At 42.4% G+C, this 21781-nt stretch overlaps 4 protein-coding genes and 1 pseudogene across 5 annotated transcripts; all 5 read right to left on the bottom strand.

Moving 5' to 3' along the window:
• Positions 1-768: 768 nt before the first annotated feature.
• On the bottom strand, positions 769-1601 carry LOC117251496 (gamma-crystallin M1). The gene is made up of 3 exons (XM_033617829.2): positions 1546-1601; positions 1181-1432; positions 769-1092 (listed from the first exon to the last, which is right to left on the bottom strand). The coding sequence occupies exons 1-3, from the start codon at positions 1552-1554 to the stop codon at positions 817-819; spliced, it is 537 nt and encodes a 178-aa protein (XP_033473720.1). The 5' UTR covers positions 1555-1601; the 3' UTR covers positions 769-816.
• A 3032-nt stretch (positions 1602-4633) lies between these two features.
• On the bottom strand, positions 4634-5503 carry LOC117249742 (gamma-crystallin M2). Its single transcript, XM_033615441.2, has 3 exons — positions 5494-5503; positions 5133-5375; positions 4634-4970 (listed from the first exon to the last, which is right to left on the bottom strand). The coding sequence occupies exons 1-3, from the start codon at positions 5500-5502 to the stop codon at positions 4698-4700; spliced, it is 525 nt and encodes a 174-aa protein (XP_033471332.2). The 5' UTR covers position 5503; the 3' UTR covers positions 4634-4697.
• Positions 5504-7644: 2141 nt separating this feature from the next.
• On the bottom strand, positions 7645-8372 carry LOC117248799 (gamma-crystallin M2 pseudogene; annotated as a pseudogene). Its single transcript, XR_013493300.1, has 2 exons — positions 8124-8372; positions 7645-7937 (listed from the first exon to the last, which is right to left on the bottom strand). The product of XR_013493300.1 is annotated as a gamma-crystallin M2 pseudogene (transcript).
• Positions 8373-8817: 445 nt separating this feature from the next.
• LOC117248791 (gamma-crystallin M2) lies at positions 8818-15135 on the bottom strand. The gene is made up of 3 exons (XM_033614054.2): positions 15090-15135; positions 14536-14778; positions 8818-9681 (listed from the first exon to the last, which is right to left on the bottom strand). Exons 1-3 carry the CDS (start codon positions 15117-15119, stop codon positions 9409-9411), a joined length of 546 nt encoding a protein of 181 aa, XP_033469945.2. The 5' UTR covers positions 15120-15135; the 3' UTR covers positions 8818-9408.
• A 3133-nt stretch (positions 15136-18268) lies between these two features.
• Positions 18269-21581, bottom strand: crygm7 (crystallin, gamma M7). Its single transcript, XM_033617938.2, has 3 exons — positions 21519-21581; positions 21181-21423; positions 18269-18618 (listed from the first exon to the last, which is right to left on the bottom strand). Exons 1-3 carry the CDS (start codon positions 21525-21527, stop codon positions 18346-18348), a joined length of 525 nt encoding a protein of 174 aa, XP_033473829.1. The 5' UTR covers positions 21528-21581; the 3' UTR covers positions 18269-18345.
• Positions 21582-21781: the final 200 nt, after the last annotated feature.

Here is a 21781-nt window from a genome sequence, read left to right as displayed (position 1 = left end):
GCCTTCCTGACCCAGAGTGTGGGTATCACCATGGAGAGAGGTGCGCTACGGACTTTCCACGTCCACATATGACGTCCAAGGTGCTCTGGGCATGTTGGTTGTTGACATTGATGATTAAGTTTATTTTATTAGGATAAACCCCTTGAGGTGAATCACCTCGTTTCTGAGGGGGTCCTAACGTTCTGGGACGCCGTGTCAACTTCAGCCTGTTACATGCATTGTTTGTTTTCAAAATACACTTCTGTTTTCACAGGAAATGTACAGTTTGCATACAGTCTCTTTCAAAGTAAAAGCACTACAATTTAATTCTTGAGCCTGTCTTTTTATTTAACAGCCATTATTGTTTTGAATTTAATATTTATTTTTGTATTCATCTATACTAATGTTTCCTATCTGTGCTACTTTATACTGTCTGATATCTATTTACTGTTTTAATCAGTTATATTTTATAATGTATATGATAACTGTGCAAAGCTCTCAAATCATCGTGATATATCACTGATTAAAGAGCTTGTGGTTTGGCATGTTTACATTTCTCGCCTTGTTTACTTTAAAGATGCTGCAGCGTCGCTAGAGTGGTGAGTCCAGTCTCATTATAACAATAGAAACAAAGCTGCAAATGTGAGCAGCTAAATTAATTAATTATTATTTTTTGATGTAAACAAGCAATATTAGAAAATACTATGAAGTAAGTTTGACCTGTTTTTGAGTTTTTTTTAACATTTTAAGGACGAACCACACAAAGAAAGCAAATGCTCGACAAACATGTTTATGAATTACACATCGTTTTTATTCACTGGAGTCAAATACAGAAGTCTAGCACACGTCGGTGATACGCCTCATGCTCATGAACCTCATGCCGCTCATGCCCATGTCCCTGAAGCTCCTGTACTCTCCGGGCCTCAGGTACATCATCCTGCCTCTGTAGTGGGGCTGCTCGTACATCAGCCAGTGTCCGTCCATCACGTGACAGGACATGCAGTCGTTCATACGGTAACGGTCCATGATGTTGTCGCAGTCGTCCATCAGCTCGTTCATCTGACCACTGAAGTTCTCCCTCTCGTAGATCCTCATCCTGAATGGACCTCTGTGCTGTAAGACAGAACAGGGAACATGTGAGTACAGCCACATATGTTAAAGTATACGAGAATTAAAGGGATGTACAGCTGAGATTTCTTACATAGGGGATCATTCTGCAGGATCTGATGTTGTCGAACATCATGCCCATGCTCATCATACGCTGCATGTCATGGTACTCTCCTCTCCTCAGGAAGTACTGGTTTCCCATGTAGTTGGGACGCTCGTAGACCATGAAGCAGCCGCTCTCCACCCTGCAGGACTGGCACCTGCTCAGGTAGGAGGACATGTCAGAGCAGTCGCTCATGCACTCATAGGAGCGACCCTGGAAGTTCCTGTCCTCGTAGAAGACGATCTGAAACAGACATTTACGAATCAAACATCAGTGCAAACCTTAACTGTTAGATGTATTTGGCAGTGTAAAAATTATTTGTAGATATGTAACAACACAAGTAAACATCCCATTACCTTGCCCATGATGGTGGTTTAGGTGGTTACCAGTGGATGGTTCAACTTGCTCTGCCAACTCATTGACTCTGGAGCCCTTTTATACAAAAGCCCAGGGGCCATGATGTGTTGTTATTCAAATGTGCAAAGCTGATGAATTAGCAGTATGACTTTTGCTGAACGGGGTCTATAAATGTGTTAACAATGGTTCTCCATCCATCCTTTTCTGGCAGCCGTCATCTGCATTGTCTATTATAAGCATAAGCTTTGTGTGTGTTCTATTCTCAGTCAGAACGTTCTCCACATTATGGTCTGACCATCAAAGAACGTGACAGCAGGCAGCGTCCCCGACAAACCCATGAGAAACCCAGAACCTGGACAAATATTCACTAAGTATAAAGAAATAAACAGAGTGACTTTGTATTTTTGTATTTTTCACAGCAGTCTCCCCTCGACTGATAAAAAAATCCTGTCGTGTTAATTGACAGAATGTTGATTATGCAATCTCACGTAAATCATTTTTTATTTAAAAGGCCGTTTGTAGCAACATGTCACATTTAACTTGAGCATAACCACTATTTTAAAAGAAACACAGACTGCAGCCAAACAAGACTCAGCAACTGAACTGCTCATTTCATAGGATTTATAAATCTCCAAAAAGTTAATGAAAAAATAGGGTGTTAAAACAGTAATTAATGAAGTGCAGTTAGTTATACTATAGATTGTTTGAGAGTAGCGTTAAAGTCTGTTTGACAGTTAACTCTTTTTCTAAAGGCTGGTCGACACATTAAAAGTCGTCACGTATAAAGTCTTTCAAGTAATTTAAAGTTTATTTATAGAAGAAGTTTGACAACCAAGATGAGATGAAGTAGCCCTGAGTTTGTGTTAATGTCTCGGTTGATGAAGAATTAAATTATGAATTTATTAAGAATTGTGATTTTAACACATGGAGTATGAAGGATTTATGAACAAGGAGAGAAACTTCTACAAATCAAATGATAAAAATTGATGTGTTAATTATATATAACGTACCTTAACTCAGCACTGGACGAGGCTGATGTCATAAGCCAAGGCAACTTGATCTGTACAGTACATTTCATACAGCAGGGAAATTCAAACTGCTTTACAGAGCAATGAAATATCAAAAACATAATGAAGGATACAGATTTATAGAGTACAGAGACAAAAGATATGATTTACAATTTAAAAAAACCTGAGTGAGATTCAGAAAAATATTGCAAACAGTTGGTGTATGGCTGCAACAAGGTGCAAAGAAAACAGACTTAGATAAACAAATCACAACATACGTGACGCATGACTCAAATGTCCAATGAGGAGATGAAAAATTCCACTCGTTTCTTTTTCTGCAGTCGTTTAATTGCACCTGAATTTTTTTACCTCAATGTGCCCGACTGCTAATATTCACACACGAGTACAGAGTGGACAGAAAGGTGCATTAATTAGCATTTTCTTTTGCTGATTTTCTGGAAATTCATTTTAAACTTTGCAGTTACTTCAGATAAAACACTGGCCAATGAACTGGTTTATTTGGACACTGATCTGATGTTGTCACTGAAATCGTTTGACCAGCCAATAAGTGGACTCAACAACTGGATTATCAAACTGACTTGTGCAGGTTTGGCTAAATGATGAAACACACTAATGCAAATACTGACTGATATGGATGATACCACCAAACTTAAGCTTTGAAATAACTGTTTGTTGTTTTGTTTTTGTTATTTTCTTTTTAATAAAAATCACAAAAATAAGATTCAGAGCGAAGCTTTGCTCAAGTGTGACCATCTGACACACATGAGTGGGAAGCCAGTGAGGGATCATGCACCAGCAGCTCTAATTGGACACTTGCATGGAGGGTGAGAAAGTATAAATGTTCTCAAAGAAGTTCCTCAGCCTGCAAGGTGAAAAAAGAAGTCGGTGGTGACACCACTGTTCTGCAGGATTTCTAGCGTAGTGAAGTCGTCTCTCACTAATGAGACATTGACTCTCTCCTGCTTTCACCTGCTTTATTTACTAAAGTATGGACGAGTGATTCCAGCTTTCATTACTTGAGTTACAGTCTTCAATGTGTAATGTTATTTTTCTGTCATTTGTCAGATAAACAGTCCAAACTTAATTTTATAACTGCTCCTAAAAGTAATGGAGTCTGGAATAAAGCGTTGATATGATATGTATCTCTTTCTCTTCCCCTTCAATCATGATGGGGTACAAACTGGACCGTTCATGAATTCACAGCGCTGTCGGACTGTACTGTCGTTATTCAGAGCACCACACTCTCAGAGCAGCAGAGCGCAAAGCCGAGTGAGTGTGTGATTAATTTAACCATTTGTTAATTCACTTGGAAATATATTTAGAAACATTTCTTTGAACAACAGCGCTCTTATTCTAGTGTAGAGCGTCAGATTGGATTTACAAACACACCCTCTGTCTCCCTCCCTCCACAAATAAAAACATTTCTAATGGTAATACATTTGGTAGAGAGCACATAATGACATCATAGAGTCAGGTTTATGTTGATTTAGCATATTTTCGACCCACAAAAAAATCATAAAACTCCCACTCTACTTTTAGATACAAGAAAATAAATTAAGTCTGAATAATAATGATGCTAAATGATGTTTTTCACGACCAATAAAATATGGGGGGGCTGTGTGTAAATGTGTGTAAACTATGTATCAATTTAGTGGTGTATAATATAATGATTTATAATTAATATTGTAAAAGTGCGTGAGTCAAAACAAGAATCACAGAAGAAAGGATTTTACAAATGTTGCCCTCTTTGATGGGTAGTTTATCACCTCTTTAGCACCTCTTACTACTCAGTCATTTTAACCCTCATGTTTTTATTTTTTATCATTTTTATTTAACCCTTTTTCAACCAGGTAAATCCTGTTGAGATCAATGATCTCTTTTTCAAGGGAGACCTGGCCGAGACAGCAGCGTACATAAAAGTCACAAACTGAGCATCAGATCTGCAGTCCACACAGTTAAAGTCTTGGCAGCCATTTTATTGTCTTTCTACGGCTCCTTGTATGTCCTCACAGTCGAAGAACGAGGTCACACATCAATCAAAACACATTCACGAAGGAGATTAAAAATTCAACATCTTTAATAAACAAAGTGTTTGATATTTACAGCAAGGCTTCGCTCAATGGCTAAAATTCGGTGACCCTCCTGAAGGAGCCGACGATGGCGCAGGTGGCGCACCAGTCGCGGTACCTCCTGTACTCTCCGGGTCTCAGGAAGTACTGTCTGCCTCTGTAGTTGGGGTACTCGTAGAAGATCCAGAAGCCATTCATAACATTACTGGAGTAGACGTGGCGGTGATGGAAACGATCAGACACACAGGGACAGTCATCCATGAACTCCATCATGTGACCGCTGAAGTCGGGCTTCTCGTAGATACGCAATCTGTAGGAGCCTCGATACTGTGGGACCAAAGGAGAAGATAAGTCGTCTGTTACCACAAGCTCATAAAACTTGAGAAGTGTTTACTGACTTACTGAGTCTTTACTGATTAGAAACTTCAAAGCCAAATTCAAAGTGAATCATTTCTTCGGCGATCTTTCATCGTCTTCTTTGTCACTTACCAGCGGAATCATCCTGCACGAGCGGATACAGCTACTGAAGCCCATCCACCTCTGGTAGTCGGAATACTCCCCCCTCCTCATGAAGTACTGGTGGCCCATGAAGTTGGGTCGCTCATAGATCATGAAGCAGCCGCTCTCCACCCTGATGGAGTTACAGCGGCTGAAGTACGAGTGAAGGTCCGTGCAGTCATTGCTGCACTCATAGCTCCGACCCTGGAAGTTCTTGTCCTCGTAAAAGATAATCTGGTGGAGGGTGAGAGGAAACAGAATTCAGCACAACATAAAACAAACTGGGAGCAGATTAAAAAAGCTGTGTGGCAACTTTCATTGAATGTGAGCAGAGAGGAAAAACAGTACTTACCTTGCCCATGGTCTCCGTTGGAGAGATTCCCCATGTTTTCAGGGCTTTTTATACTACCTCCTCACAAACAAAGTATTGTTATTCAAATTCTAGCATAGTTATAATTGCAGGCTACTGGCACATGTTTACCTTTTTGTTGGAGCACAACATTGGGTCAGAAATATGGATTTGTATTTGAAAAAAAGGATAAATAATTAACTGGTTTGGTGTTTTGACACGCATGGACAAAGGAAAGGACTAGTATGGTATCCACACATCCAGCGGACAATGGCTGCAGAACAATATGGAACAGCCCTTTCGCATTAAATATGTTGCATAACAGAGCAGGAAGCCATTCAGTCTCCCTCTACCTGCTCTACCTGAGCAGCCCCACTGTATGCAAATAAGTAAGTGTGTACGGAGCTGTTGGTCTGTGAGCTGCACTGGACAGAAGGATTTTATCAGGATTTGAACATTGTTAGGATGTAACCTGTATGTGTGTGTGTGTGGGGGATGCTTTTTACTTCATGTACTAACACCACATTTACCTCCAGCTTCAGGTGTAGTACAGCGTGTTTCCTCAACTGGCAGTTTTGACTTAATGGACTACAATTCCCCTGATGTATCACAGCCATATTTGACTCTTTGAAGGCTTCCAAAAAATATTACAAGGCAAAAGGAGTATGTGGTCTTGAGTTTTGGTTGTGTGTATTGTTTGTGTTTATATACATCTATAATGGAAGATATTCTCCATCATGGTGTCACAGAAAATATTGGTGGTATGGTGCCACACGAGTAAAAACAGAATACATTTATATATGAACAAAGACAAAGATATCACAACCTTGATATCTGAGGTTCATCTGTGTATTTATTTAATTTATAACTTCAGACTATAGACATTAAATGTATGGACACACACCTGTATTAGTTATAAAAATCTTAAAATGTTATGTTGAAATGTTGTTAGGGTTGTCACGGATGTTTGATATTAATGCAACATATTATTTAGTTAGAAAATAAATAATTGTGATTATTAATTTTCATTATGAAAGTGACATACAGAGAAAACTTTTATGTACAGAGAGAAAAGAAAATGTAGAAATTTGTATGATTTCTTTAAAAAAAAAAGTTTTTGGACTGTTATGCTAAGGATCTTTTTTAAATATATATATATATTTAATATTAGGTCTTTTTTTTTAAATCATTAAGACAACTTGTAACTTTAAGGTTCACTCTGACATTTTTGTCAAAATTGAGTTATTCATACATTAACGTAACATAATGTTACATTACAACATAACATACGATTCATTTTTAATCTTTTTATTTGGAAAACAAAAAGGTTCATATTAGTAACTTTGAAGCTCAATATCTCAAAACTGCTCAGACTGCAGAGCGGACCTGACAAATCAAGGGTGGCAAACTGTAAACAGAATATATGACAAAGTATGAATATATAAGAATGATTGTTAGAATGTTATAGGTGTATTTTATGGTATATTAAAGTTTTGGTAATTACATGTCAGTCATGATATTAAATTATAATTAATCAAATATGACAATCATCATCTTGAGTTTACTCATTCATTTATTATTTGATGAAACTGTAAGAGTGGGGCTGAACATGTTTTTATGTTGTGCCTCGACAAATATGTGCTCATTCATTTTGTTACATGTCACTCTGAGACAGCGCCTGCATGTTTCCTGCTTCACCAGATCCATCCTGATCTTTTTCTGTTTGTCTCACACTCCGACGTCAGTTTACCGTCCCACACTCTCCAGTCTGTGTTGCTACTCTCTGATCATATGGATAAATCCTGCCCGTATACAGACCGGCTTATCCCATCAGGGGCGAAAAGTGGGAGAGGGCAACTCATGTATTGTTTGGTATGGAAGCCTAGCATAGAGGAGATTAAACTACACTGTAGGAGCTGACCAGAAGCTGCGGTACATACATTGTTTAGCCAGACAGTAGATTAAAGTCACAGCTGTAACAACCAGCAGCAAGAAAAACTCTGCACTCTCATATTCAAGAGGTGTTTTACAAACTGTCAATAAATCTTTGTTCAGTCATGAGGCTGAGAGGTGTCAGATACACAGAATGAAATGTGAATGTTTTTCATGAAGCAGTTGACGTTTATTGGTAAAACAGACAATTAAACTCAAGGAAAGATGCACTGAAGCGAACTTCAGAAGTCTGTGATTCTTCTGATGGAGCCAACTCTTGGGCTGACTCCTCCCCAGTCGCTGTATCTCCGGTACTCTCCCGGCCTCAGGTAGTACGCTCTGCCCTTGTAGTTGGGTTGGTCGTACAGCAGCCAGTGGCCGTCCATCACATTACAGGAGTTGAATTCAGACATGCTAAGGCGGTCCTGGATGTCTGGGCAGTCTTCCATCAGCTCGTACATCTGGCCAGACATGTCGAAGTTTTCGTAAAGTCTCATCCTGAAGGAGCCTCGGTGCTGTCACAGGAAGGAAACATCTGTTACAATGTGCAGCACAATAATAATATGTAATATGGTATTTTATTTGGTTTTAAGTGCCGAAATAATCAGGTACATCGCTATGGTTAATTTGCAAAAATAAAGCATTTAACAGTGTCTATTTTTACAGCACCATTGAACAAAATCTCAGCCTGTCTGACCAACCTGGGGAATCATACGGCAAGATCGGACACAGTCACTCATGCCAAGCATGCGCTGGTTATCACTGTACTCCCCCCTCTTCAGGTAGTACTGGTTGCCCATGTAGTTGGGCCTCTCGTACACCATGAAGCAGCCGCTCTCCACCCTGATGGAGTTGCATCTGTTGAAGTAGGAGTGAAGGTCTGCAGAGTCGCTGCTGCACTCGTGAGAGCGCCCCTGGAAGTTCCTGTCTTCGTAAAATATGATCTGCAAAAGCAATCATTGCACAGGCATAAAGATCGTTTCCGTGGATGTCTAGTGGTGCAGAGGTACGAAAACTTAAAATTGTGTACAGGAAATATAGGAGTGTGGAAAATGTGTGTTAAACTGTGGTTAATTTTCTTTACCTTTCCCATGGTTATGTTGGCATCAGACTGTATAAGCCCTCAATGCTGTCTCTGAGCCAAGCCACTGTGCTTTATAAAAAAAAGACAGAAAGGGCAGCTGTGTGATTGCACAGCATAAAGCATTGTCATTCAAATATATCCCACACTGTGATGATGGATCAGGGGTGGGGGTGTGCGCGTGGGTTCGAAAAATCTGTTTATGTATAGATGACTCTTGGTGTGTGATGAGTTATTGTTCTTTCCTCCATGTTCATCACAATTTACCCCCAGAAAATGCCACTGTACAAAAGACGTGCACTGCACAGCATCAGCAAGATTAAATTGATATTTAATGAGGCAGACACATGATAATCTGTATATCTAACAACTAAAGAGATATTTGGAGATATTTTTTATTCTTTAATCGGGAACAGACATGGGTCAACATAATTCCTGAGGTAGAATATGATGTTTATAGGATTTACATTCATCTCTGACTCATCATAGATAAGATAAAATCATTGCAGTTGTACAATAGCCCGAAAGTTTACAGTGTTCACAACTCATGCAAATGTCTAAAGGCCCACAACTGAATGGACTATTAAGACTCCATTTTGCAATTACTTTATTACGATGGTGAGTGTTTGATCAACAGCAGGTCCAAAAGTGTTGTTGGTGTTCTTGATGTGTGGTTGGTGATTAGCAATAATTTTGAATCCATCCTAAAATCAGAGCATTCTTATAACCATTTGTTTTTCAAGTTTTGACCCAATCCTTGAAGAAAAATGACCAAATTTTACCCAAGAACAGTCAAACTGAGCCTCACGTACAGTATGTTGTACTTTCTATAGTCTCGTAGGTCCTTATCTGAGCATGAAGCCTTCCCAAAACCTCCATTCAGCTGTGGGATCCCCCAAAACTGTTCAATAGTCCAGGATGCGTCTGATGGAGCCGACCCTAGCGCTCCTGCCGCCCCACTCGCTAAACCTCTTGTACTCTCCAGGCCTGATCAGGTACATCCTGCCCCGGTAGTTTGGCTGCTCGTAGAAGAGCCAGTTGCCCTCAGTCACGTTGCAGGAGAAGATGTCATTTACGTGGAAGCGGTCCATGACGCTGGGACAGTCCTCCATCAGGTCCATCATCTGGCCTCCAAACTCAAGGCGCTCATACAGGCGCATGTTGAATGACCCAGGTTTCTGGTTAGAACAGAAGAATGTCATCAATTAGTAAAGTGCTCAGAAACACATGTCATCAATTAGTAAAGTGCTCAGAAACACATCCAGCCATAGTTATAAATATATTTACACCAATCAGCCAAAACATTAAAGCCACAGACAGGTGAAATGATTAACTGCTGGGAAACCTTGGGTCATGGCATTCATGTGGATGCCACTTGATGCACCATTGGAGACCAAGTACACCCCCTCATGGCAACGGCACTCCCCGGTGGCAGTGGTACCCTCTACAGGACAATGCACCATGTCGCACCGCAAAAACTTTTCAAGTATGGCCCAAAGAACGTGACAAAGAGCTCAAGGTGTCAACATGGCCTCCTAATTTCCCCAAATCCCGATCTGATCAAGCATCCGTGGGATGTTCTTGTACCTCACCTCATAACCTACAGCTGAAAAGATCTGTCACCAACGCCCTGGTGCCAGACACAACAGGATACCCCACGAGGTCCTGTGTCCATGCCTCCAAAGATCAGGGCCAAGTCTGATCCAAGGAGGCCCCAACATTGATCGGGGGTACCTCAGGGGTACCGGCATATCCCACAGATGCTCGATCAGATCGGGACCTGGGGACTTTGGAGGCCAGGTCGATGTCACGTTCATCGGGTCATGTGTAACATGGTGCATTGTCCTGATGGGGAGCCACTTCCATCGTGAAGTGCTGTTGCCATGAGGGGGTGTACTTGCTCTGCAACAGTGTTTGGGTGGAGCGTATAAAGTGGCATCCACATGAATGCCAGAACCCAAAGTTTGCATTTGAAACATGATCAATGTTATTCACTTCACCTGCCACCCAGGAGGCCTTTTCATGACCTCATGTCATTGCATCCTTTTCCTCTGCAACTGTACATTGGCACCTGAATTAGCACCACCTATCAATTTTAGTTCATGGGCAACATACATCCCAATTTGAGCTCAAGTGGGCGGGACCAGTAAAACCATTGCGTTATAACATATGAACAACAACAGCTCCAAATGTTTCCCTTCCTTTAGGGTAAAGAAGTACATTCTGAAAATGTTAATCCATCTACAAAACAGATTAACAGCCTGGTACGTCTTAAGAAAAATAAGTGCAATTTTAACAAAATGTTTGGCGCATTCAGTCAGTTCACTGCTCACTGTCATTACATGTACAGTTTTCCATACATTTCCACTCTTGTGTTAGCCTGGAAATCCAGACCAAATCTAGAAAGATTTAGGATCTGGCCATGAGTAATGAAAATGGCCCAACTCGAGGGGCGGCACCAAGCATGCATTTGTAGATATCACTGCACGCAATTGGATAACACTACGACCAATCAGAACAATACACGGGGTGACGTATCCAGAGCTTAGCTACCAGCGGAGCTAACTGGTAGATTAGACTCTTGCTGTATCCGGTCAGCAAAACAGCAAAAACGTCCTTCTTGCAAAGGAAAGACTCGAGCGCCATCTTCTGTTCCTCTTTTAGAGAAAAAGCCAAGTCTAACTCGTTCATTGTAGCGGCCAAAGCCGTTTCAAACAACTGGTGTTCATCCGTAGCCATCTTGCAATGTTTACTGACTGATTCTGGACTTTGTTGTCGCAGCACTGTCGTCATCTGTTTAGCTCGCCTCTGGCCCGCCTATATCAGATACACCGATGTGATTGGTGCAGCTCAGCTTCAACGGCATGGGTAATGAGCATCATTACTGATTGCCAGAGTGACTCACTGAGCAAATTGAAATTGTGCTCTCGCGAGAACTCTGGATTTCCAGGGTACACTTGTGTAGTAACGCTGGCATCATCACACCAAACTGAAGTAAAAGCTATCGAGGACGCACATTTTTCCCCTTTGTTTCCCCCGTTTTCCCCTGCCTTTTAAACCATTTGCAGAAGTCTGGCAGTGCCTCAGACCTGTCTCCACTGCACTAGAGAAAGGTCTGGAATCACTGATTATCTTTTTGCTACATGGGGAAAAAACGCTCCAGCTTGTTTGTGTTTCTTTAAACCAATCACAGTCATCTTGGGCGGTACTAAGCCCAGGAGGCAGCAACAGTGCCCTTGCAAAATAGTGTCAGGGTGAACTTGTTTTGGTGGAACATTTAAATGTGGGGAGGTGACCACTGTCAATAAATGGCTCCAAAAAATAAAATGATACAAAATAACATAAACAGTTGTTTGTCACTGTGTGATTAAACTTTTACTGATAAAAGAATCAAACATAATTTGATAATCGGTGCCCTAGATGTAAAGTCTGCCTATGCTTTAGCTCTGGAGGAGCCCACTGGATGCATTAAAACCATAGGCGATTTGCTGGCTGGCCTGCCTCACTGCTCAATTGACACTTCTTCAAAACTTGCCATTTTCAGCATGTAGGTCGGGCGGGGGGGGGGGGGGGGGGGTTGTCCTGTTTTCTGTGGCATGTAAGTAAGTAAGCCACCCAATGGTAGGCTCATAGCCACAATCTACATGAGTCAGACTAGCAGTGCCTTAAAGGGAAATTTCGGTTTATTTCAACCTGTCTCCTATCGTCCTAAATTTGTTTCAAGTGACTAGTGACATAAAAATAATAGTTAGCATGTTAGCCGTTAGCCTAGATACAGCCGGGGCGCATAGTAGCGTCAGACCTGTTAAAACGTAAGTGAACGGGCAACCTTCAAGTGCAAAGTTAGTCCACTAAACAAGCTTTTTCTCCACAAAGACCGCCTCATATCGTTAGGATAAATGTCAGAGAACATATAGAAAACGACATGTAAACATGTTGTCTTACCTTACCGGTGTGCTGCCATGTTTGTTTACCATTTAGCTCTGCTTTCCAAAGCGCGGCCGTATATCGTGAGAACAAGCAGCGATCTCATACCGTGCCTGAAATTTTGTGAGCTCTAGATAAACGACAGATTTATAGAATAATGGCTGACTTTTTGCCAGACTTCAACTTTGTGGAGGAGGAATTTGATTTTGCAGAGTTTGATAGCCGCTCTTATTTATTTGAGCCAGAATACACTGACGAAGAGCTTCGTGAAATTGAAGAACGGAGGAGGAGAGCGAGAGAGGCGCAACAGGTAGAGGACGAGAGAGGAGGAATGGCTGCTGCAAGGCTGCGTAGCTCTGGACATTGGTGGTGTACCTGTGAATGCTGTGCCCCAGTGCCCACAGAAGAGGAATGCCTCTGTTGCAAGGAATGGGACCGGTTGCAGCCTTATTTTCAATGTCTGGATGTGACCGAGGACGAGACACCTCCACCTGGAGTAGTATCCAGCTGGGCTTTATCTAGAGCTCACGAAATTTCATGAGATCGCTGCTTGTTCTCACAATATACTAGTGACATACTAGTGACATATTTTTATGTCACTAGTCACTTGAAACAAATTTAGGACGATAGGAGACAGGTTGAAATAGGCTGTTCTTACGAACTGTTTGTACGTTTTCCTATGAAAAATAAAGCACCAAATTTCGTACACATCCCATGCAATCATGAGCCAGTAAATCGTGCATAACCCACGTCTTTTGGAAGGTTGCTATCATGTGACCAATGCAGGCACGGGAGTAAACAAGGAAGCGGTCCTGAGCAATCTTATAAGGAGGCAGGTTGAAGTGGTGCATGGGTCACAAAACACAGGACTCTCCCCAGAAGATGAGCATTCGGAACCGGGTGAGTTTTGAGTGAACTTTAAGTCACTTTAAGGTACGCCCTCACCACGTTTCTGTTGCTAAACCTAACCACAGTAACTTTACTTGCCAAACCTAACCTCCGCAACCAGTGGCGTGAGTTAGTTACAACGGGCCCCAGTGCACGCTAGTTAGTAGTTATAAGGCACACACACACACACACCACTGGCAACTGTCTATGAAAATGCCAAAGGATCTTTATTTGTCTATTTTTTTCAGAGAACTGTATTCTGGTGGAAGAGCCTCAGATTCTGAAGCCTGGCACCTCTTGGCCTTCACAAGTGTGTCATCTGGGCTGGATTGGACCCGTTGGTGGCCCATAGACCGTATGTTTGACACCCCAGACCTAATGAAGCTCTAGCAAAACTTCACTCAGGAAGAGAAAACATTTCATACTCAGGCTGTAAGTTTTCTTCTCTCTTCCTACCATTCACTCCTTGCTCTCTAGCTGTCATTGTCTGTCAGCTGTTTTTCAGCTGATGACTCAATCTTTCAATCTTCTGTCAGCCTATCATCTTACTGCTCCTCATTTTAAATATGGTTCTTCAGCCATGTGTGCCCTCCACCTCCTCATCACCACCTAGTCTTTACGGTTTCATCAGCCTCATCCGCCTCAGCAGCCACCAGCCTCAGAGTCATCAGCCACCTCCACCAGTGTCTGGACTCCACAGAGGGATTTATCCTGCTGCTGCTCAGATGTCCCTTGATTACAAAATATCTCGCCCTGGTGTCCGAGCGCCAAAGACTTCTGTTAAATCTTAATCAGCACAAATCATCTGTTAATCTGTTCACTCATATTCTGCATTAAATATTATCTTTACTCTTCTGTCTCTCCTGACTGAACTGTATATCTTGCTGAGCAAACTCCTTATATTCACATCACAGTCAGGGGTGGAAACTATCATAAACTGACATTTCCTTTGGTCAGTTTTCTAAAAATTCAGTTAAAAGTTGTGCTTCATTTAGATGGACACCTGGTTAATGTAAGGATGAATTGTTCTGGTGCATCAAATCAAGTGTAGCAACATCATCAGACAATGAAAACCACGGACGTTATCCCCCTCCAAGTAATTAATAAAGCTTTATCTTATTTTATCTCATCTTATATTTAATAGAATTATACGGCTCAATATATGATGCAACAAATGGTGAGTGTTGGTGTACATGTTCCCAAAAACAGGAGCTCACCATGGTGATGAGGCGACAGGAGCAGACCGAGTCGTTGGCACCCATCCAGTAATAAAAGTCAGGATAGTCTCCTCTCCTCAGGTAGTACTGGTTCCCAGTGTAGTTGGGTTTCTCGTAGATCATGAAGCAGCCGCCCTCCACCTTGATGGAGTTGCAGCGTTTGATGAGACACATCAGGTCTGCACAGTCACTGCTGCACTCAAAATGGCGCCCAGAGAAGTTTTTGTCCTCATAGAAGATAATCTAGACACAAATAATGCACTGGTTTTAATTTTTGTTGCTGATCATGCTGCAAAATCTGATAAACATAAAGAAATATGTAGTAAAATTTGCATTACTGACAATTTTCTGTGTATTTTAATGTTTTCAATCTACATTTTCCTCCTTTAGTTTGGAACCAGTAACCAGTAATGAAGCTCAAGAGTTCAAAACAAAAGCCTGGAGGCCTGTTTGCACTCTGTGTACTTCACAATAAGAGCATGTCTTCCATCCCGTATCCACATGAACATGTCCTGCCATCCCTTTCCTGCCCTCCTGAGAGCTGTCATGTTTACCTTCCCCATGTTGGCCCGATTGCCTGCCATGTGCCTTGCCCTGTGTGATCCATCCAGCTTTTTGAAGACTCCCACCTGTCACATATATAGTGAATGTGAAATGCAGACTCTGCACGTGTCATTCATATTGTAATAGCCAGGAATCTTTGGCGTTTGTGCCGCAGTGTTGCCCTGAAGAGATGTTTAGGAGTTGTATTTGTACAGGTGAGAGCTGACAGGTTGTTTGGGGTCGGTGTGGTGTTGTGGCAGGAGGGTTTTGTAATGAAACCGTCCTGAGCTCTTTGTCGTCACTGAATGGGTGGTATGTGTTTTGTACCACACCCGAAATTAGACACTCTTTTATTTTATAGTTTATGCTTTCATCAGAGTTGCTCATGGGCGGATGAGTTCTGGCATCAGTGACATTCTTGGCATGATGTTTTTTCCTGTTGCCTCTTCAGTTTTGAGCAGAGACTTCAATCATCTTTATTATGAAAACAAAATATTTCCAAAGTTCTGTTTTACCCCTGTTAACGTCATATTAAACCACTTTTTCCTCTGTCTGAATTCCGTTTTAGGATTTAGGCTAAAATGTATTATTCCCAGATAACAATATTATATAGCTCTTACATATTTGTTGATGATGTCTTTAACAGTGACCACACCTGTAACATATCATCTGTAGGTGTGTTATAAGATATGGTTTTAAAAAGAATTGAAATTCTCTCATTACTTTGATGAGACTATTTGTCTCTTTAATGTCCACAGCATGTGAGATTGAACTTGTGTCATCTAAATCCCAACTCTACCACTGCCCTCTGGTGGAGAAGTTCATTTCTGTGCAAATAAAGGAACACACAGTAACTTCATTGTGCTTAAACAATAAATACAACTGCACTGAAATCTCTAAACTGAAGAAAACATATCCTTGTATAAATTTGCAAATCTTCAAAACAACAACGTAAATATTTTCTAGACCTGGGGAGAAATTAAAGGAACACTTTACCCACAATATGACCATTTGTGAATCAGTTTGCTGTGTTATCTTAAATTCATGAGGAAATGTTGGTGTTTCTCTCATGCCTTCATGGAAATCAGCAAACATATTAAGTTACTGATTGATTGGAGACAACATTTAACAACAGCAACACTATTTTAAATCATCCGTTTACAAGCTCTCAAACAACTTATTCATTCATCTTCTAACCGCTTCATCCTCTTGAGGGTCACGGGGGGCTGGAGCCTATCCCAGCTGACATCGGGCGAGAGGCAGGGTTCACCCTGGACAGGTCGCCAGACTATCGCAGGGCTGACACATAGAGACAGACAACCATTCACACTCACATTCACACCTACGGACAATTTAGAGTTATCAATTAACCTAGTCCCCAATCTGCATGTCTTTGGACTGTGGGAGGAAGCTGGAGTGCCCGGAGAGAACCCACGCTGACACGGGGAGAACATGCAAACTCCGCACAGAAGGGCTCCCACACCCGGGATCGAACCGGCAACCCTCTTGCTGTGAAGCGACAGTGCTAACCACCACACCACCGTGCCGCCCCTCTCGAACAACTCGTCCAGTATAATCCAAGTCCTGTTTATCCAGTCGTGTGATCAGTTCTTCCCAAACATGCATTTTCACTAAAATAAATCATAAATGTAGTATTGCAGTCTGGCTTTGAAGAGATCACAATGAAGTTTCACTTTCAGTTAAGTTTTAAATTCTAAGGCTTTAGCAAAAATGTTAACGTGTCTGGGAAGTGGAACTGAATTCACTGCACAGCTGTGTGAGTTTGTAAACACATGTTTTGATATAGTTGGTCCCTGATCGATCAGTAAATCAATATGCTCCATTTTCCGTGGCGGCGTGCGAGAATATAGCAGCTGTTCTGGAGCTTTCAATCACGTCATATGATCTTCATCAACACCTGGAGTTTTTCCAGTTGTCAGAGGAAATTTTACGTTAAAATTTCCATTTTTTTGGATCACTTGAAGGACTTCTCAAAGTTCACTCTTGACCTTCCATGACAACTGGGCAAACTCTATCTGCTGTTGAAAACCAAAACGGCTGCTAACTGGAGCTTGTAGTGAGACTGTCTAAAGACACGTTTCAGTTTTATAATTAATTTTACTCTTTTAAAGGTCCAGTGTGGAGGATTTAGGGGGGTATATTGGCAGATATTAATGATATGAATGTAATAACTATGTTTTCTTTAGTGTATAATCACCTGAAAATAAGAAGCATTGTGTTTTTGTTACCCCAGAATGAGCTGTTATATATATGATATACAGAGAGCAGGTCCTCGTCCATGGGGATCGCCATGTTGCTACAGCAGCCCAGAGCCGACAAACCAAACACTGACTCTGGATAGGGGCATTTTGTTTATGCGTTGGCAGCCATAGTTAGCAGCACCTCCATGACAAGCGGTGTCGGCAAAACACTTTTTTTGTAACGGGAAATTCCTTATTCTGTGTTCATCTGGTCCCTTGAGCTTCCAGTTAAAATCTCCTGAACATCTGGATCTTAAGTTATCACAGATGAGCAAAATTCAGATTGAGTGGTTTTACTGGTTTAAACCACTGGGTCCGTTTGTTTAGGAGAGGAGGAGACCTCTGTGAATAATTCGGCTCCTGGTAAAAACCTCCCGAACGTCTGGATCTTAAATTATCAAAGAAAAAAGCAGGTCCTGGGCTAACAGCCCATCTCCGACATGCCAAACAGCATCGGAGAAACACTGATTTGTAACATGAAACTGTTTTACTCAGTGTTTTTAACTGATTTAATCAACTGGTCTGTTTGTTTTGGAGAGGAAGAGACCTCTGTAGATAATTCAGCTCCCTGTAAAAACCTCCTGACCACTGAACACTGAAGGAATTCTAACCTTGAGTTCACACGTGGCGCACAGAAGTTTCAGCTGGTTGCAATCTGCAGTCGTCACCACTAGATGCCACTAAATCCTCCACACTGTAACTTTAATTATATTTTCTATGTGTCAGTGAAAACAGAGGGGCAGGCAGACAGATCTTCCTTCCGCTCTACAATAGATAACGCTTGAGTCTGGGTGTGGTAAGTGTCAGTGCTCGCAGGATTTTATTCAAGCCTCTCATGAGAGTCAGGACGTCGGGCCATGACCCCGTCACATCCTCATGAGAAAACATGCCCTCCAAACGCAGAGAGCAAGAACAAAACTGAATACAACTGAGCACTGACGCCATTTTATTCAGCGTGTGAAACAAGGCAAAGAGCAGACATTTGACAAGAACCGTTTCTCCGTCTTTAGAGATCCATGAGCCGCCTGATGGAGCCGATCCTGGAGTTGTTGCCACTCCACTCATTGTAGCTCTTGTACTGGCCGGGCCTCAGGTAGTAATGGCGCCCCCTGTAGTTGGGCTGCTCATACACCAGCCAGTGTCCTTCCATCACGTTGCAGGAGTTGAAGTTGGACATGCGGAAACGGTCCATGAGGTTGGGGCAGTTGTCGGTCAGCTCCATCATCTCACCGCCCATGTCGAAATGCTCATACAGCCTCATCTTGAAGCTGCCGCTGTGCTGCAGAGGGCAGAGGGGTCAAAGGTCACAACCCCGCACAAGTCAAATGTTCTTTCTCATACATCACAAATTCTAAATCTTAAACCCAATATGATCATAATATAACTATAATTATGCTCAATCCTTCCCAAACAGACTGTGTGTAAAATTCCCTGCTGAACGATGAGTGACGTCATTGCACGGCCTCTCATTCTGCCTCAGAGACTTTGTGCACATGCTCAGTCAGTTACAGAGTTTACTGTGTGAATAGTTAAGTCCCCTCACTTGGCTTATCTGTTCTTCAGTCCTTGTTGTCTATATCCTTTGTTACAGCAGTGTGACAATGTGTCTTTAGCCCTTTTTAAACAGGAGTTGTGCAAATTTGCAGGAAAGTCCAATCAGTCTTTTTTCAGCATTGGCAGTATAAAAACAAAATCGGGGAGTGCAGCAAAATGCCGCCTACCTACTTTTGTTTATACAGAATGTGCCTTTTTCGGGGCAATGGGGGGCGTGAGCAAGTAACAAAACGTGTAGCTCAGCGTGTGACGTAAACAGTGACGTGGGAGGGAAGCCGCGACTGGTCAGTCCTTCAGTGATTCTCTCGTAAGTCGGCCCGTTCTTCACCGTCCCCGTCATCTGACGGTTAATGGCCTCTTCGTTTGCGAGGACAAGGAGGGCGCACAATTCCTTGTCTCCCCAGTTGCTCATCTTTACAGTGTCTGTCAGGTTTGTGTTTCCCTCTTGCTACTAGCTGCTCGCTAATTCCTGCTATCAGCTGTTTCCTGTTTATCCACCGCCAGTGGCTCGCATGTGCGGCGTCATCAACAGCTCCTCCCACAAGTCATCAACAGCCCCTCCCGTTGCAGAAGGCCGCCTCGTTCTTTTTAAACCAAAAAGGTTCCACCAATATGTCTACCCTACGAGGCGGATAATTGGGCACCTCGGATCAACTCGCCAATCCGGCTCTGTGTGTCTAAACGCTCGCAGCTTGCGGGCAAAACGGCCCAACATTCGCAGAAAATCTGGCAGTGTAAAAGGAGCTAATGTAAAGCCCTGTTTCCACCACACAGTCCGGCACAGTTCAGTTCAGTACACTTTTTTTTCTGTCTCCACAGTGTAAAGTTGTGGATGGTCCCAACAGAAGCGTTCCTTAGCGTCCCCATGTTTGGTCCCCCCTCTGTTGGGGTACCTAGCACACAGATCTGGTACTAAAAGGTGGAGCTAGAAACCCTGCAGTCTGATTGGTCAGTAGAGGACGCTCACTCTGGTTTTATGTAACCTCTGTTCATACATCAGTAAACTACAACTATAAAATGAAAGAGAAAAAAATAACTTCATTCACTGGGCCGACTGCCGGCAACTTTTAAGGTGGAACGTTAACTTGTAATGTTACTCAATGCATGAGTTGATGACGTGAATCCATCAGCACACCTTAAATTTCACTGTGACAACTTTGACCATCACTTTAGTTTTTATATGACACACACTTTTAGTAATGACTTTAAAAATATAGATTAATTTGGAGCGGATTATGTGAAGGTCATATATTCTAATCCTAAGCTTAATTCTAAGCTTGCCTGAGAAGGACTAAATGCACAAAGCTGCTATTTTTAAATATCCCATGGAGAGAGACTCTCACTGCAGCCTGTTCTAGCGGTAGAATTAAGTGTCTAAATGAGCTCAGAGCTGCTGCTCATCCTCATGAGAAGGCTGTGTTTTTTGTTTTGTAATGAAGACTGAAATAAGGCCATTGGTTGTGAACGGCACCCTAATGCCCTCTTTTCTTCCTTCTGCAGAGTGGTCCGGACTGCTGGAAGCAAGAAGCTAGTTACCATCTCATAACGAGCTAATTTAATGTTAATGATGCTGCATTCCAGGCAAGTTTCTGAGCCCGCAAGTCACCACTTTAAGTCACAACACAAAGGTGCCAGTTCCTTGCTCATTTGAGCAAAACGGAGGAGGTGAAACGGCGCATAAGGTCACAGATGCTATTATACTTTTTATTTTATGTTATCTGTGTGTTTGGAATTTATTTATTCTTGGTCTGGAAACTAGGTGTTAGAGCGGCTGCCAATAATGCGTTAACATTAGCAGATTTAACATTAACGTTAGAGCAATACCTTGCTTGACGTCAGAGAGTGTAACTGGGAGTACATGGATCTGGTACGAGTTGACGGGTGGTAAGTTACGCTCCAGTGCACTTTCACAGGTAGAAGGTTGTAAAAGCACGGGGTACGGGTTGCCTGGAACGCGCCATAAGCCAGCATGTTCCCATTTTCGGTTCAGAGCTGGAAAGCTGCCACTGAGAGAGGCAACGGAGGATGTGAATGACATATCGTGTTTGGGGGTGACTGGAATGTAAGGAAGGAGCTCTGCTGCCTAAAACTAATGCCTCAAACAACAAAAGGTGAGGACACAGCCAAAGTGTTTTGGAGCATTTTGAGGATCGAGGGATTGACATTAACTGACTAACCACTAACTACCAATCTCCTCATTTAACTCTCGACTAGAAAGCGTAAAAGCACATTTTCAGAAGATTTCTGGATTGTACTGACAAAGATAATATTTCCCAGGAGGCCTTACCGTGGGGATCATGCGACACGACTTGACGCAGTGATTCATGCCGGTCATGCCCATGTAGTCCGAGTACTCTCCCCTCTTCATGAAGTACTGGGTCCCCATGTAGCTGGGACGGTCGTAGATCATGAACATGCCGCTCTCCACCCTGATGGAGTGGCAGCGGTCGAACATGGAGTGCAGGTCGGCGCAGTCGCCCATGCACTCATAGTGCCGGCCTCCAAAGTTCCTGTCCTCGTAGAAGATGATCTGATGGAGCAGAGTAAACCACAGTGACTCACAGAGAGCCTGGTGCACAACTCTTGGACACTGTCTTCATTTGTAAAACACAACTGGACACAAACCTTTCCCATGATGTTGGTCTCACCACTTCCTGTGTCTTTGCCCACCAAAGGTGGAGTCCATCTTTATACACGTCAGTGGGAACAGGTGCTGCCATGTGGTGTTATTCACATGAGGCCCGGTGTCAGCAGAGACTCTACAGGAGTCTTCCTCTTCCTATTTGCCACGTCCTCCTCTGTTAGACGCAACAGACACTGTGCAGCTTCTAGTACGAGCCGCAGTGTGGGCAGGTGCTGGAACAGTCAATGCTTTTACCATCCTCTGT

Source organism: Epinephelus lanceolatus, chromosome 14 (assembly GCF_041903045.1).
Source record: "Epinephelus lanceolatus isolate andai-2023 chromosome 14, ASM4190304v1, whole genome shotgun sequence".
Taxonomy (NCBI): Eukaryota; Metazoa; Chordata; class Actinopteri; order Perciformes; family Serranidae; genus Epinephelus; species Epinephelus lanceolatus.
The sequence above is the reverse complement of the archived record's forward strand: the minus strand, read 5'-3'. Positions and strand labels throughout refer to the sequence as shown.

Excerpts from the sequence above, each read along its gene's own strand:
- LOC117251496 (XM_033617829.2), bottom strand. Across the intron at positions 1,093-1,180 it reads CCTGCAGAATGATCCCCTAT|CACAGAGGTCCATTCAGGAT; the intron begins GTAAGAAATCTC and ends TCTGTCTTACAG.
- LOC117249742 (XM_033615441.2), bottom strand. Across the intron at positions 4,971-5,132 it reads CGTGCAGGATGATTCCGCTG|TATCGAGGCTCCTACAGATT; the intron begins GTAAGTGACAAA and ends TTGGTCCCACAG.
- LOC117248791 (XM_033614054.2), bottom strand. The coding sequence starts at position 15,119 with ATGGCAGGCAATCGGGCCAACATGGGGAAG. Across the intron at positions 14,779-15,089 it reads ATCGGGCCAACATGGGGAAG|ATTATCTTCTATGAGGACAA; the intron begins GTAAACATGACA and ends ATTTGTGTCTAG. Across the intron at positions 9,682-14,535 it reads CCTGTCGCCTCATCACCATG|AAACCTGGGTCATTCAACAT; the intron begins GTGAGCTCCTGT and ends TGTTCTAACCAG.
- crygm7 (XM_033617938.2), bottom strand. Across the intron at positions 18,619-21,180 it reads CGTGTCGCATGATCCCCACG|CACAGCGGCAGCTTCAAGAT; the intron begins GTAAGGCCTCCT and ends TGCCCTCTGCAG.